The sequence below is a fragment of the Peromyscus eremicus genome, chromosome 5 (genome assembly GCF_949786415.1).
Source record: "Peromyscus eremicus chromosome 5, PerEre_H2_v1, whole genome shotgun sequence".
Taxonomy (NCBI): domain Eukaryota; kingdom Metazoa; phylum Chordata; class Mammalia; order Rodentia; family Cricetidae; genus Peromyscus; species Peromyscus eremicus.
In genome coordinates, this window is record NC_081420.1 from 70,108,357 (window position 1) to 70,123,299 (window position 14,943).

The 14,943-nt window shown below is 45.7% G+C and overlaps 1 protein-coding gene across 2 annotated transcripts in view; it reads right to left on the reverse strand.

The window, feature by feature from the left end:
- Pip4k2a (phosphatidylinositol-5-phosphate 4-kinase type 2 alpha) overlaps window positions 1-14,943 on the reverse strand; it is a 178,287-nt gene that overhangs the window by 22,254 nt on the left and 141,090 nt on the right. Inside the window, exons 5-6 of one of the 2 annotated variants that reach the window (XM_059263654.1) lie at window positions 10,698-10,844; window positions 4,732-4,770 (exon numbers count right to left, since the gene is read on the reverse strand). In XM_059263654.1, the coding sequence (XP_059119637.1) occupies window positions 4,732-4,770; window positions 10,698-10,844 (186 nt within the window). The remainder of the gene's footprint in view (window positions 1-4,731; window positions 4,771-10,697; window positions 10,845-14,943) is intronic. The other variant, XM_059263655.1, reaches the window with a different exon arrangement.

Here is a 14,943-nt window from a genome sequence, read left to right on the forward strand (position 1 = left end):
AGCATCTGACCTTTGTGAGAAGAGCTGTCAGATGCCAGACCTCCAACACAGTGCCAGCCCTGGGTTCTTCCTCAAGGCGAGTGTCAGCCACTGAACTGTTGGCAGGGCTGGAGTCACAGAACCAAGGACTGACCGTGTACCACATCAAACACTCGAAATCATGCATGAAAAATGCCCAGACTCCTTAGGTGGAGAAGATATAAATGGGATGTTTGGCTAAAATAGTCCGAAGCCAGATCATTTACTTGATTACTTAAAAAAAAAAGTTAAGACCCTGGGCGAACTGTTTTAGCCCCATATTTAGCCTTCATGCCATGGTTTGATTATGTAGTTTATTTTCTCCTTCATTTTCATGACTTCAGGGATTAAATTTTTATGTCCTTTAAGAAAGGGGCAGAAGACAGAATGAGACCAGACACTGAGAAGGCGGTTGGTTATACACGGTAGTCAGACACGTGAACTCCGGTGCTAGGGCCCCTGGGGCTCCACCTCTGACTCCTTCACTTCCAAACTGTATGGCCTTAGGTAAGGTTTTGAATTGAAATAATCATTGAACTGTCTTAATGTCAAGATAATATGGCCAGATGCGTGTTCAACATGAGATAGTCTCCTGCATGCCAATACATTGATATTAGTATAGAAAAAAAAATCCCAGGGGGAAGAGAAGGTCTCTGCCTGTGCTGACAACCAGAAGCCTAGGTGTGGGGCTAGTTAAGAGGGGACAGACAGACAGCCGCAGACCCTGAGGACTAGGCCATCCTCTAACCCCTTTCGGGAGGTGGGGCTGGGGAGAGGGGGCCTGAAGCGGGCTGGCCCTGTAAGGGGGGTTGGGAGGAAGAGCATGACGCAGCCCAGAGCTGTGTGACAGTGCTCAGGGACCGCAGCTTCTGGGTCTCAGCTCTGCACATAGTTGGGCTCTGACGTCTTTCACCACAAGCCCTGTGGGATCCCGAAATCCACCACCAGGAGCAACGGTGAAAGGAACATTGACCCTTCACCCACAGCAGAGGTAAAAGGACATTCTAGCTGGGGGTTAAGGAAGATGATTTTGTGTTTAACCACATTCTGTATTCGGGTTTCTACTTACAGTAAAGGGGCTGAAGAGCTTTAAGGAGAAGGGCAGGAGAACTGTGGCTATTGCTGGTTTCTGGAAAGCATCTGGTCCTAGAGCACATCAGAGGAGACCAGGGACAGATGTTCTACGTATCTAAGGAAGTGTCACAGTTATAAAGTGTCAGAGGCTAGTGACTTTCCCTTGTATACACCTGTTGGAAGATGGGCTCCAGTAACCATTGGCTACAAACATCTGTCGTGGCCTTGGTTATTGCTGGAGCAGCCCTTGTAGATTGAGCCTGAAGATACCAAACCCAGTGTTGCCAGACTGGGACTCTAGGGACTTGGCAACCAAAGGTGTGTGTGTGTGTGTGTGTGTGTGTGTGTGTATGTAACCCAGCAACTGCCATGGAGTACAGATGTTACCTTGTCTATGTGTTCTTGCCTGGGCCACTCTGTGGCTAGGATGCAGGAATGTATGTGTGGCCCTTTAAATAATTACATATTTTCTCTCAATAATATTCAAAGTCTCTACAATGTTCAGGCTCTGAAAGCGTCTCATGTACTAAAAGCTAGATACTTGCTGTGCTGGACAGAAATGCTTGCTCAGCAACCTGTAAATCAAGTCATTGTTGCTGGCTCTTAGCATCTTCAAGGTAGCATGGGCGAAGTGTAAAAACACACACTCACTCGTGCACGGTCAAATCATCAAGGACAGCCACCACTTCCTTCTTCCACACCCCTTTACCACTGCAGTATGGCTTCTGCTCCTACCCACCTTCTCTTGGGGCAGCCTCTGCAGCTTGGCAAGATGCCTGCTTACCACAGATGCCCAACAGGTATTTGAGTGAATGGTCCATACTCTTGCTCATCTGGCTGTGGCTGACTGTGGTAGGACGCTCTTCCCTGGGGACTGACATATGTCTTTTCTACCCAACACTTTTCTTGGGTGACTCCATGCACTCCTGTCTGTGCTGACCATCTTCCTTGCCCACGTGACCCCTGTTGAGCCCTCATACGCCTGTGGGCGTCTCTGTTCTGATGCTACACTTGCACTTCAAAGTCTTTGCCTGCTGTTTCCTATTTCGGGGACTGCAATGATCCTCTGGCCAAATCGGAAGTGAGGGGAATTTACAGCCTCCCTCTAGACACTCCCTGTCCTGGTCACCTCCCACATTTCACCCAAGTCAACAAATTCGCTCTATTTTTCTTGTCAAATCTCTGTGGTGTGGCTAGCCATCACCAGCCAAGCCAAGGCCTCACCTTGGGGTTACTGCACTGGTCTCCCAACTGGCCCAGGTTTCCCTGTAGCTTGCTCTCTCCCTGCAGCTGACCCACTAAGCGCCCACTCTGAGGCCTGCTCTCTCCCTGCAGCTGACCCACTAAGCGCCCGCTCTGCAGCTTGCTCTCTCCCTGCAGCTGACCCACTAAGCGCCCGCTCTGCAGCTTGCTGCTCTCCCTCTCAATCAGTCCTTCCTTCATCTTTCACTTTTCTCCAAATCACCTCCTCCAGGAAGCCTTTTCTTGTCTGGTCCCTTCCAGCCTGAGTTAGGCTCCTTGGCTACATATTCAAGCATCTGAGGGCTGGCTCCCTGGCAGCCTGTGAGGTTCCTCACATGATAATACCATTTCCTACTGAACAGCATCCTATTCTACAGGATGTGGCTCAGTGACCCATTATTTCAGTCCCTAAAGCTGGGACAGTCACCATGAAAACACACACACACACACACACACACACACACACACACACACACACACACACAAAACCCCCAATCAATCTCTCTCTCTCTCTCTCTCTCTCTCTCTCTCTCTCTCTCTCTCTCTCTCTCTGTGTCTCTCTCTCTGTCTCTCTCTGTCTCTCTGTCTCTCTCTCTCTCTCTCACACACACACACACACACACACATGCACACACTTCTGAACGAACACAGCAGAGTAGATGTGTGCAAATTCATAAAATTCAAATTGAAACAAAGTAATATTCTAAAAGAACTTAATAAAAAAATTTGAATTCTTGAGTCTAACTTTAAATGGGGTGGTAAAGAAAGACCTTCTGAGGCTGGTGTGTGGAAATACGCGAGAGTCCAGGTAAGCCTTTCCCCATCCATCAATCTGACCAACGCGTCAGTCTGAGCTAGTTTAGAGGTACAGGCAGGAAGGCGGTTTCCAAATTATTATTTTTTTTAATGTATTTTAATTTTGAAAAGAAATCACACACGAAATCATTTTTTTCTTATCTCACCTAGAATGGCAGGTTGTTTTTTTTTTTTTTTAATCAGCCCAAATCTTATTCCCAGTCTTTCATTAAATCAATATCTCAAATGTCTGATCATTCTCCTGTTCTTCTGTCACAACCCAACATTTGTGAATCACCTCTCTGTTCACCAGTGCGCTGACCTGTTACTTACTCTTCTCCTGTTCTTCTGTCACAAGCCAACAGGTGTGAATCACCTCTCTGTTCACTAGTGCGCAGACCTGTTATCGCTGTTCAAGTCTTTCCAACATGTAATCACTTAATCCTAATTTTCTATGTCCTTTCCAAGTAATTCACTTTTAACAAAATTGGATCCAATTCTTCCTGTCTCCATCTACCAATCCGAACTAATTACAGTCTTCAAACTGACTTAAAACGTGGATCTCAGGAAGACTTCTGCAAAGATTTCCAACTATAAACTTAGTTGTTCATGAAGAATTGTTTCCTGTTAACGTCCAATGTATTTTATAAAGCATAAATACATACACATGTTCAGTTCACAGTTGTCACTTGGAATTTTTACTAACATCTAACAAATTTCTCTTTCTGCTTTATCAATCCTACCTCAGCCCATATCTTATTTACCAATACTGAAATACTGTATTTTTAACTTTTAAAATTGAAAGGCCTCTTTATAATGTCCCCTACAGACTGACCCTTCAAATCTGTAATTTTGTAAAAGAAAGCAAATGAGAGTCATATATTACTTGATTTACAATCAATCAAGACATACAAAGATGGTAGTTTTTTTCATCCTTCATTTTAAAAAGCAAAATCAACTCCGATCCCATATTGCCTCTGTATACTCAAAAAGGAATCTGAAGCTCACCCAAGTCAATATGTAATGGTCGAGTAAATGAACAGAGGCAAAGAAAAGAGTCACATGTGACTAACTAGGGTAAGGAGGCCTTGGGACCCCGGTTCCTCAACCCCTAGGACCCACATTCTCAGTTGAGAGGTTCTATCTCAGCTAAGTTTACGGTACAGGAAGCTCTGTGCACAGCAGGTTGCCTGTGACCCATGCCTGGCAAGTGCGCACACGACCAGTAACTACAGCATCATCCAGCCACCGAGCGAGGAGATGAAGGCATGCGTCCCCAGGTTGCAGGGGAATGGGAAGAACCACAGTGGGTACGAGAAGAAGGAGCAGAAGCATTGTGCCAGCCAGCCATGCTCCCTGGACAGTCATGGTGCCATGCTCCCTGGACAGTCATGGTGCCATGCTCCCTGGACAGTCATGGTGCCATGCTCCCTGGACAGTCATGGTGCCACGCTTCCTGGACAGTCATGGTGCCACGCTTCCTGGACAGTCATGGTGCCATGCTCCCTGGACAGTCATGGTGCCATGCTCCCTGGACAGTCATGGTGCCATGCTCCCTGGACAGTCATGGTGCCACGCTTCCTGGACAGTCATGGTGCTTACCTTTTCTTTGTCACTAGCTTCTCTGGCCACCGTAGAGCCCTGAAACACAAAGAAATGGTCAGAATGGACTTGTATGAAACAGACACAGTAATGTAAGTGGTCCTGGGCAGAGCAGAGAAGAAACAAACCCAGCTCTGTTCTAGGTCCGCCCTCAGCGTGTTCCCCTGGTCCCAACAGCAGCCCTCGCCTGGTCTGTGGCTCCCCCTACAAGTATTCTTGTCTACCGTCCACTCTCCTCCAACCCCATTCCTGCCATTTCTGTCAGACTTATCTCTGGTTCTTTACCCACCTGCTTGGAAATCAGAAAACCTGGCATCACTTGAGCAATAACTTGCTAAGCACCGATCAGAGCTGCATCAGGTGCTGGAAACGGCTGGTTTCACTATTTTCAAAAGGGAGTTGGGCCATCAGCTGGTGGGGGCAAGAAAAGCACCGGATGCCCCTTTCCCGTATCGTGACCTCCGGATGTGGACCATCCTTGCCTCTGACAGCCTTCTCTGTGTCATGTGTCCCTCTCCCCAGGGTTAGTTACTAAGGGACAGTTCCACTGAGCACTTTCTCACTCGCTTTCCTTTGGAGATCCCTTCAAAGCCACAGGCCTCCCCACACCTCTTTTGTTCTAGGCCCTATGCTGAGCACAGGGGTAGAAGGTGGAGGAAAACACGGCCCTTCATCTCCGCGGCACCTAGTCCGCTGCACCAGTCTTCAAAAGCCGTCTGTCAAAACTGTGTTAGCCGAAATGTCTGATGGGAGATGGGAAGTCCCCTCTGAGGGCCACAGGAGGCTTTGGGGGCAGTCAGTGTTCAAGCAGGGGAACTTTCCTCTGGGAGTACGACTTTAATTCAAAGGAAAAGCCGAGGAACACATAGATAAGTTGACTCTTACTTTAGCTTCCTAAATACGTGAATTCAGCAATCATGACTTAAATTCTCTGTGTCTCACTCATGACAGAGTCTGTGTTTACTGACAAGGGGCTGGAGAAGAATCACAGAGTTATGAATTTCTTTCCCCCCAGCACTAGACGCCTGAACTGCTACAGTCGGGTCCTGAATCATTGAAGTGGCCGTTCATGAAGGGAAGCCGTATTTGACCGGAGCAAAGGAACTGGTTAGCTTCAGGAAGAAAAAAGAAAAAGTCTCCCCATCACCACCTGTTCACTGATGCATGCACACTCGACTCCGCAGATGCAGGAACTGGCAGAAGGGGTCCCTTTATTGGAGAGAGAGACCCAGAGCAGGCTTGAGCCCCCCTATGCCAATCCTCCACTCCCTGGTACTTGGCATGCTCAGCACTGGTGGGCATCAAGCCTGTGGTGAGCGGACTAGGGAAAACACTCGAAGTTTCTTGAGGACAAGTCAGAGGAGCACCAGGCAGAGGGGCCATTCCAGGAGCACAGGTGTGCTCAGACCTATGCCCAGCATTTGCCACTGACTGGGTCCTGTTTGTACCAGTGATGGTTATTCTTTTTTTTTTTTTTTTTAAAAAAGGTTTATTTATATGTGTGTATGGCTGCTCTATCTGCATGCGTGCCAGAAAAGGGCATCAGACCCCACTATAGATGGTTGAGAGCCACCATGTGGTTGCCGAGAATTGAACTCGGGACCTCTGGAAGACAGCCAGTGCTCTTAACTGCTGAGCCATCTCTCTAGCCCCCTGATAGTTATTCTTAATTGTCAATTTGTCACAATCTAGACTCACCTGGGAATGGAGTCTTAATGAGGGACTGTTTAGATTAAGTTGGCCTGTGGGGATGTCTGGTGGGAGATTATCTTGATTATGTTCCTACCATGGGTGGCCCTATTCCCTAGGCAGCACCCCTCCATGGCTTTTATATCAACTCCTGCCTCCGGGATCCTAACCTGTTTGAGTTCCTGTCCTGACTTCCTTCAAATATGGACCATGATCTGGAAGTGTTAGCCAAACAAACCCTTTCCTTCCCAACTTGCTTTCTGGTCATGGTGTTTTGTCACAGGAACAGAAACTCTGAGACAGTAGTTAGGGCCTTGAATTGGAATCATGAAATGACACCAAGGTTATGGTTTCTATGTACTCGAGGGCTCGGGCAAGAAAAGTGTTTCTGTTTTGTAAGAAAAAGAGAGAGATGACATTGTGAAATGCTAAGGCACATTACAAGCACAGTATCCAATCTATAAAGGTAATGGACGCCTGGGCATGCTGACTTGGGGGTGGGGCTATCTTAGCCTTTCAAGGGGATAAACATAAGTAGGACAAAAGGCTTGCCCTTAAGGAACTCATACACTAGCAGAACAGGTGAGACCCCCAGTTCCTATATGCTGTGCCTTATGCTGTGTATAAGGCTATGTATGCACAGTGCATCCTCCAAGTGCAGATAAAGCTATCCCTGCTGCAATAAACCAGGAAACGGAGGCTCAAAGGTTCAGCAACTTGCACATAGCGGCCAACTTCATGAGGTTTCTGAGGCCACACTGGTTTTCTGAAGTGAGATGGTCAGAGCACCACCTAGAGCCCTGAAATTCTCAGCATAGTGTGAGCACGGCTGCTCCATTCCTTTAGGAAAGAGCGGGTGTCAAAGGAGAGACCTGGGTGTGGATGGGATTCCCTAGAGGCAATTCCAGGGCAATAAAATGGCTTGAGTTGAGAGCTGGATGCAAGCCAGGGCAAGGCCGTGTGCAGGAAGTCCAGTCTGTCTGGAATTCAGAGGGTGGAAGCAGAGGCTCCATCCTTTCTTTTTACTTACACTAGCATTCTCAAAGTGTGGCTCACATCCTGGGGTGCTCTCGGGGGCCTGCAAGGTCAAAACGGGTGCTTGCTTGTTTTGCCTTTTGAGACAGGACCTCATCTGTATTTAAAGGCTGGCTTGAAACTTGTTATGTAGCTCAGGCTGGCTTTGAACTTTGATCCCACTGCCTCGGTGTTCTGACTGCTGAGGCTACAGGTGTATGACACCACATCTGGCAGAATTGTCTTTATAACTGAGACACTGATTGCCTCTTCACTCTCGCTGTTCACAAGGACACTGCAAATCCAACAGTGGGCTTTGTCCTCACAAGCAGTTAAGATATCTGTCATGGAGATACCCTCAGATCCTTAGCATCCTTTAGGTAGGTCCTTGATGATGCAATGAAGGACCTTGATCCTGAAGCACACACCTTTCAGTACTGAAGAGGGGGCATGCAGACAGCACGTCTGTTTAATGAATGCTGCTCAGAGCCATTCTCCTGACAGGTGCAGTGAGGAACCCGCTACCTTCTTTTCCAGAAAACAACATCTTTATTTGAAAACTACAAATGAACTGTGTTTGTCCTGATCTGAGAAACTGAAAAACACTTGCTCGATAATGAACGAAACTGCAAGGCTCTCGATGAGCTGTGTTCCCTCATTTCTCAACATGACTGACAGGATTTGAGGTCAGTGACAAAATGCCATCAAATGAAAACCAGACTTTTGGAAAACTGTTTGTCCTCTGTTTCTCGTACAAGAAAGGCTTTCAATGTGACTCGTGGAAATGGTCACACGACTTTTGATACTGTATAATTCAATATGCTGACACTGGGATACTATGATAATTAAGAAACAAGTATGTTGGGGCTGTAGAGGTGGCTCAGCAGTTAAGAGCAGCAGCTGCGCTTCCAGAGGACCCAGGTTCAATTCCCAGCACCCACAGGGCAGCTCACAACTGTCTGTAACTCTAGCTCCAGGGGATCTGACACCTTCATACCAATGCACATAAAATAAATAAATAAATAGGAACAAATAGGTCTCCAGTGAGACATGTCAGACTACAAAAATCACACACTTAGAACAGTGCACGCAACTGACAATAGATTTTAATGAACAGGGAACAAATTTCTCAGTGTAACTAAGACTGGAGATATTACTAACTGTTAAGTTTTGGTGTATTATCAAAGAATGTTTACAATTATCCCTAAAACTCCTGAGCTCTCTTTTCCAACTATGTATTTGTGTGAGTTCAGATTTTTCTCCCACCTACCCAACCGAATAATAGCACAACACATTGAGAGCATGACCAGATAGGCCATTCCAACAGTCTCATATTAATTCAGACATTACAGACATCTGAAATAAGGGGGCGAGAGGGAAGGATAAATGTGAACGGAATGCACCATATATACACATGAAACTCAAAGGATAAATTTAAGTAAAATAAAATGTGCCGGGCAGTGGTGGTGCATGCCTTTAATCCTAGCATTCCAGAGACAGAGGCAGGTGGATCTCCGAGTTGGAGGCCAGCCTAGTTTACAGAGTGACTTCCAGGACAGTCAGGGCTACACAGAGGAACCCTGTCTTGAAACCCGCCCCCCAAAAGAATGAAAAAAAAGTAAAACCATGATGTTTGTCTCACTAATATTTTACTTTTAAAAAATAGCTATTTTCATAAAAATTCATTGGTACATAATATTTTTCATTATTTAAAGTAGCTATTAATAAATGTTAACATCAATTTCAACATTTAATAATTTAATAAGTTTAATATTCTCATACATTTCTTTTAAGCAAGGATTTTTTTTTTTAATTTATGTGTAAGGGTATATGGGGGAGCCTGCAGAAACCAGAAGAGGGTGTTAGCTTCCCCTGGAGGTGAAGTACAGATGGCAATTGTCTGAGGCTGGGAACTAACCAGGTCCTCTGGAAGAGCAGTAAGCACTCTTAACCACAGAGCCATCTCTCCAGCCCCTGTGACCATTTCTAATACTGTAGATCCCATAGACATAACTCTACATGGCAAACCTTTTTAGGGTCCTCTTTTGTGCACGTGAATGAGTTCTGAGATTAAAAAGAAAATCCTGATAACCAATACCACAGATCAAGGAAGAAAACCTTTTTCAGGGGTCAGAGGGTAGATATTTTTAGCTCTGTGGTCCCTCAAGTCTCTGTGGTTACTGCTCAGCTTGCTCACTATACTGCAAATGCGCAGATAACACCAACTATCCACATGATGATACATCAATAAAACTTTACTTATGAAAACGCAACGCCCTCTTGGTTTTGACGTGCAACCATGTCATAGATGGCTGAGTTTGAACTTCTGAAAGTCAGATCACATCACCGCACTCAGAATTTGCCGGTGGTCCATCTCACTCCAAGTCTTTGAAATGTCCAGTCTAGGAGATTTTACTGTCTCCTTTATCTCCCCTCACTTTTCACGGTGACTCCAATGGTACCTTCTCAGGTGCACCTTTCCGCACACCCTGCTTAGAAACGTGTGACCGGCTAGGCCTGGTGGAACAGGCCTGTGAGCTCAGGCAAGCCGAGCCGGGGATTACAATTCAAGGTCTGTTGTGGCTACAGAGTGAGTTTAATACTAGCTTGGGCAACTGAGTGAGACCTGTCTCAAAATAAGAAGAAAAAAGGCTGAGGCTGTAGCTCAGCAATAAGCTACTTGTTTACTGTGAACAAATAGTGTGGCCTTCCCTGTTCATTTCTACCCACAGCACTTACCATTTTTCTAAAATAACAACAATAGTAATAATGATAATTATATATGTATATATGTATATATAATACATAAAATCCTTAAAGATTTGTTCTGCTGTTTTTCTGTTTAATTATTTACTGGTGTGTGTGTGTGTGTGTGTGTGTGTGTGTGTGTGTGTGTGTTGCACGTGCAGGTAGAGGTCAGAGGCCAACTTGTGGGAACCAGTTCTTTCTTTCTACCATGGACTCTGAGAAGCAAACTCAGATCATCAGACTCATGGGGCCAGTGCTTTTACCTGCTGGGCTATCTTGCTGGCCTTGGTCTGTTCCACTCATCAACTCTTCCCAGCACTTAGACCACTATAGGGTATGTGGCTGACATGTTTGTAGTAGCAAGGACTGCTTAATCCCATGGCACTGGCAGCTGCCTGCTAGCTACAAGCTCTAGGAGCATCTGAATCATTTCATTCACACGATTAATTATAACATATACAATGTGGATGGGTAAGCTTGAGTCACTGAATGAAAATGATCAAAGTCAACCTCACCTTTAAGTCGTATTTCCTATATACAGATAAACGGTGGCTGAACACATTCCTTGTAACAATCACGTATATTTCCACTCCGTCAACATTAAGCCGGTACATTCCCAAGAACTGAGGAAGAAGGGTGACCCCGTGGCATTCCACTATGTACTAGACAGGAGAGAGAGAGGGAAAATGGAAAAAGAGCCGTCAAAACATGGCGGATCACTGTGAAACATAACCTTTCTACTGTGGTGCTTATTTAGAGTAGAAATTTCCAGTTCTTGAGGCTTTATTTTCAGAAAACAATCACTGTGTGCCGTTCACCCTTAGATCTGTGTTCTCCATATATAAACATGAGAACATTCAATCTTAAAAATACTTTTTATTGATTCTTTGTGAATTTCACATCATGCCCCCGATCCTATTCATCCCCTCCCCATCCCTCCACATCTGCCCTCTGCCCTTGCAACCTCCGCCACGAAAGAAAATCAAAATAAAAAAATGAAAAAAAAAAAATCTTGCCTTGGAAGTTGTGGTAGAACATTCCATCTTACCACTAAAGAGATTTTTTTTTCAGTAGCCCAACTAATCCATAACGTCAAAATTGGATACAGAAGCACAAGCAAGAAAGGAAATTCCTTTTAACTGAAGGGACGGACACTCTACCTAGGTCCTCTTTCTTTTTCCCTAGAAGTCCTACGGATGACCTCACCTCTTGATCTTGAAGGTGGTGTAGTGGAGGGTGAAGAAGAGGCTGCTGGAAGTCTGGGGCTAGAAGCCTAGGTATTCTGTTTTTCATCTAGACTTCAATGGGCATGAAGGGGCCGGAGCTACAAAACAAGCTGGAGTTCTTGAGCCGGGTGCTGGCCGCCATCAAGTCTCAGGGTTGCCAAAACACAACACGACTCGGGTCATATGCCAACGAGCCACAAGAGGGCGCTACTTCCTCTTGGAAGCAGTTCTTGATAAACTATGGGTACCCATCACAGGGGCCTTTGCAATGGGGGAAGACTCTAAATGATCCTTTTAAGGTCTGTGATACAGAGATGAAACCTCCAGGGTAGCATCAACCCCACAATTCCAATGTGAGTGCTCCAGCCATTGTACCTATGCCAGGGGCCTGGAAGGATGCTCACCAACAGTTAAGGGTTATATTCTGGATTATTTTGGTATGTGTGTGTGTTGCGTACACGTATGCACCTGCTTGTGTGTTGGTACACGGAGACCACACAGGGCTTCGGGTGTCACTGTCTTGAGACAGGGTTTCTTACTGACCGTCTAGAGACTCATCCTCTCCACTAAGCTTTCTGGACAGGGAGCTCTCAAGATCTGCCTGTCTCCATTGCCCTCAGGGCTGTGGTTACAGAAACATGCAGCCTTGCTTGGCTTTTTACATGACAAAACCTAGGTCTTCACATTAGTCAAACAAGGACCCACGGAGCCATCTCCCCACCCCCATTTTGAGTTTTTGAAACTTTAACAAAAATATTCTCTCTCTCTTTTTTTTGTTTTTTTGTTTTTTTGTTTTTTCGAGACAGAGTTTCTCTGTGTAGCTTTGTGCCTTTGCTGGAACTCACTCTGTAGCCCAGGCTGGCCTCGAACTCACAGAGATCCACCTGCCTCTGCCTCCCAAGTGCTGGGATTAAAGGTGTGTGCCACCACCGCCCAGCTACAAAAACATTCTAATTGGACCTTTTAGTGGTAAACATTAATAATAATCAAGTCTGGGGATATTTAACTAGCTAAAGGATAAAAAGTTCTCAGATCTTCTCATTAGAACTGAACAATTTCTGTCTGGGTTTTGCTATGCAGAATTCTGACAATTTTCAAAGATGCTTCTGACCCCCCCACTTTCCTTACAGACAACAACTGAGCTGAATACTTGAACTCAGTCTAATTTTTTCCCACAGTTTCATCTCCGCTTGTTACTTGAAATCAGATGAGTGGAGCATAATTTGAAGCCAATAAATTGACTTGAGGTCTGCTAATGCACAACAGGTGGTTAATAGTTCTTGGTTGCAAAGGAAATGTCCCACAGTGACTGAAGGGATTAAAAGTGTGGTGTTTGCCAGTGGTGGACGGTGGATGAGTGGGTCTTAACACAGTCTGGGGGCATCTGTACTGTGTGAGGGAGGGAGGGAGGAAGGGAACAGACTTGTGAGCCAGGAAGATGAGGCATAGACCCTTGGGTAGCCATTTACACGCTGTGCGATTTAGGGTAGGTTAACTAAACCACTTTATTTTTTAGTTTCATTTTCCAGAATGAAATTCCCAAATGCCCACCTAGAATGAAGTTGTGAGGACGGCCAAGTGAAGGCATGTCAAAAGACCCCATGCCACAGTCTGTACTGAACCCCACTCTTTCTCAAGTATCAGGGATGGTGATGCGAGCTGTCACTCAAAACCTTAGTAAGAAATTGTAATATCACATTTATCTGCCTCATGGTCCAAACTTCTCACAGCCACGTTCTAGGGTCTCTTCTGGGGGGTCACTCTATGGCAGGTAATATTCTGCACACACGAAGGTTATTAGAGGCCCCCAAGGCACGGACATTGGCTCATCAACTCCTCTACTCACATTCTTCTCCTTAAAAAGGCTGTGTCCAGGACGGGGCTGTAGCTCAGTGATAGAGCACTTACCACACATGCGTAAGGACAAAGGTTCAATCCCCAGTGCTACAGAAAACAAGGCTTGCCAAGATGGAACTCTTCACAGAGCCACAGAAAGCCTGGCTCACAGAGGAGACACTAGCCATTACCACTCTGACCCGTGCTGAAGAAACTGTTACACAGGAAATCAACAAGCTCTTGTTTTCAAAAGTGTGCCCACAGGTGACACACTACAACTTCCCTCTCTGAGACTAGACAGCATGGCAGAAAACAACCAACCCTGAAGCATTCTGTCAACAAGTGTCACGTGTACTTTTTCTCAAAGGTTCGGTTCCCCCATGGGGCTTTTTGATGAACACTTGGAAAAACACAGGTGAAATGAACTTCAAACTTCTGAGTGTATAAACAGGCAAAGCCACAAATCACATCAAAGCCCATCTTTTCCATGTTAGTGCCGCCAAACTGCAACTGATACTAAGCGTCTAGAAAGAACTTATGGATCAGGGATTTTGCAGGAGAGAAAATTCTACCTGTTGGCTGGAGTTCTGAACGGTGACCTGGGAAAGTGTTCCAGGTGTTGAGTGAGGTGTGGAAGCAAGGCATTCCTTAGACCCTTCACCTGCAGACCCAGGCAACTCTGCACATAAACTCTCTTTTTAAGTTTTTATTTATGGATTTATTTTATTTTATGCCTGGTGTTCCCAGGAGTCAGAAGAGGGTGCTGGATCGCCTGGAACTGGAGTTAATAATGGTTGTGGGCCACACTGTGGGTGCTGGGAATAGAAGGTAGGTCCTCCAAGAACAAGTGCTCTTAACTGCTCAGACATCTTTCCATCTTCTGCTCACAAACTCCTAACACCAGTCTACAAAGCCTCTTTGCAAGAACAGAAACTTACAGAGCAATGGTTCTCAACCTTCCTAATGCTGCAATCCTTTCCATAAAATTATTTTGTTGTGACTTTTTATCTGTAATTTTCCCACTGTTATGAACTGTAATGTAAATATCTGGTATGTGACCCTGTGAATAGGTCGTTCAATTCCAAGGGGGTCGCGACCCTCAGGTTGGGTTGAGAACAGCTGTTCTAGAGGCAACCTGCTGACCAGAGATTCTAAATCAATGCCCACAGTCCCCACTGGACTACTCCATGGACCAATCACATGCTGCCAAGACCCTCTTGGTCTGGCTCCATCCAATAGCTTCGTGATCTTGGATGAAACGCTCAACTTCTCTGACGCCCTGCGTTTGGAAAACAAAAACATTCTCGGGGGAAACAAATGACCTGACGACAGGGTTTTTATGAGAATGAAGGAGTGCAGCAGCAGTGTTTCTAATCTGGACATTTTCTATTTCCCTCAAATCTTAACCCCCATCTTTACTCTCAATATTCATTTACAAAACATGTTTACTGGGCATCTGTCATATGCCAAGCACTCTGTGTGTCAGTATAACATGTAATGGAGAGATCTGGACTCGATCCTTACACAAGTTAGCCTACGAAAGATGCCACTGGAAGGGAATGACCTCTTTCCGCTTCCTGTTGTCACTCTTCAGGTCGCCTCCGGCTGGTTCCACTCCTACTTCAGACTACAGTGCAGGGGTGAGGGTAAGGCTCCTTCCGCACCTCCCTCCATTTATCCCAGCGTCTCCCTGGAGTTC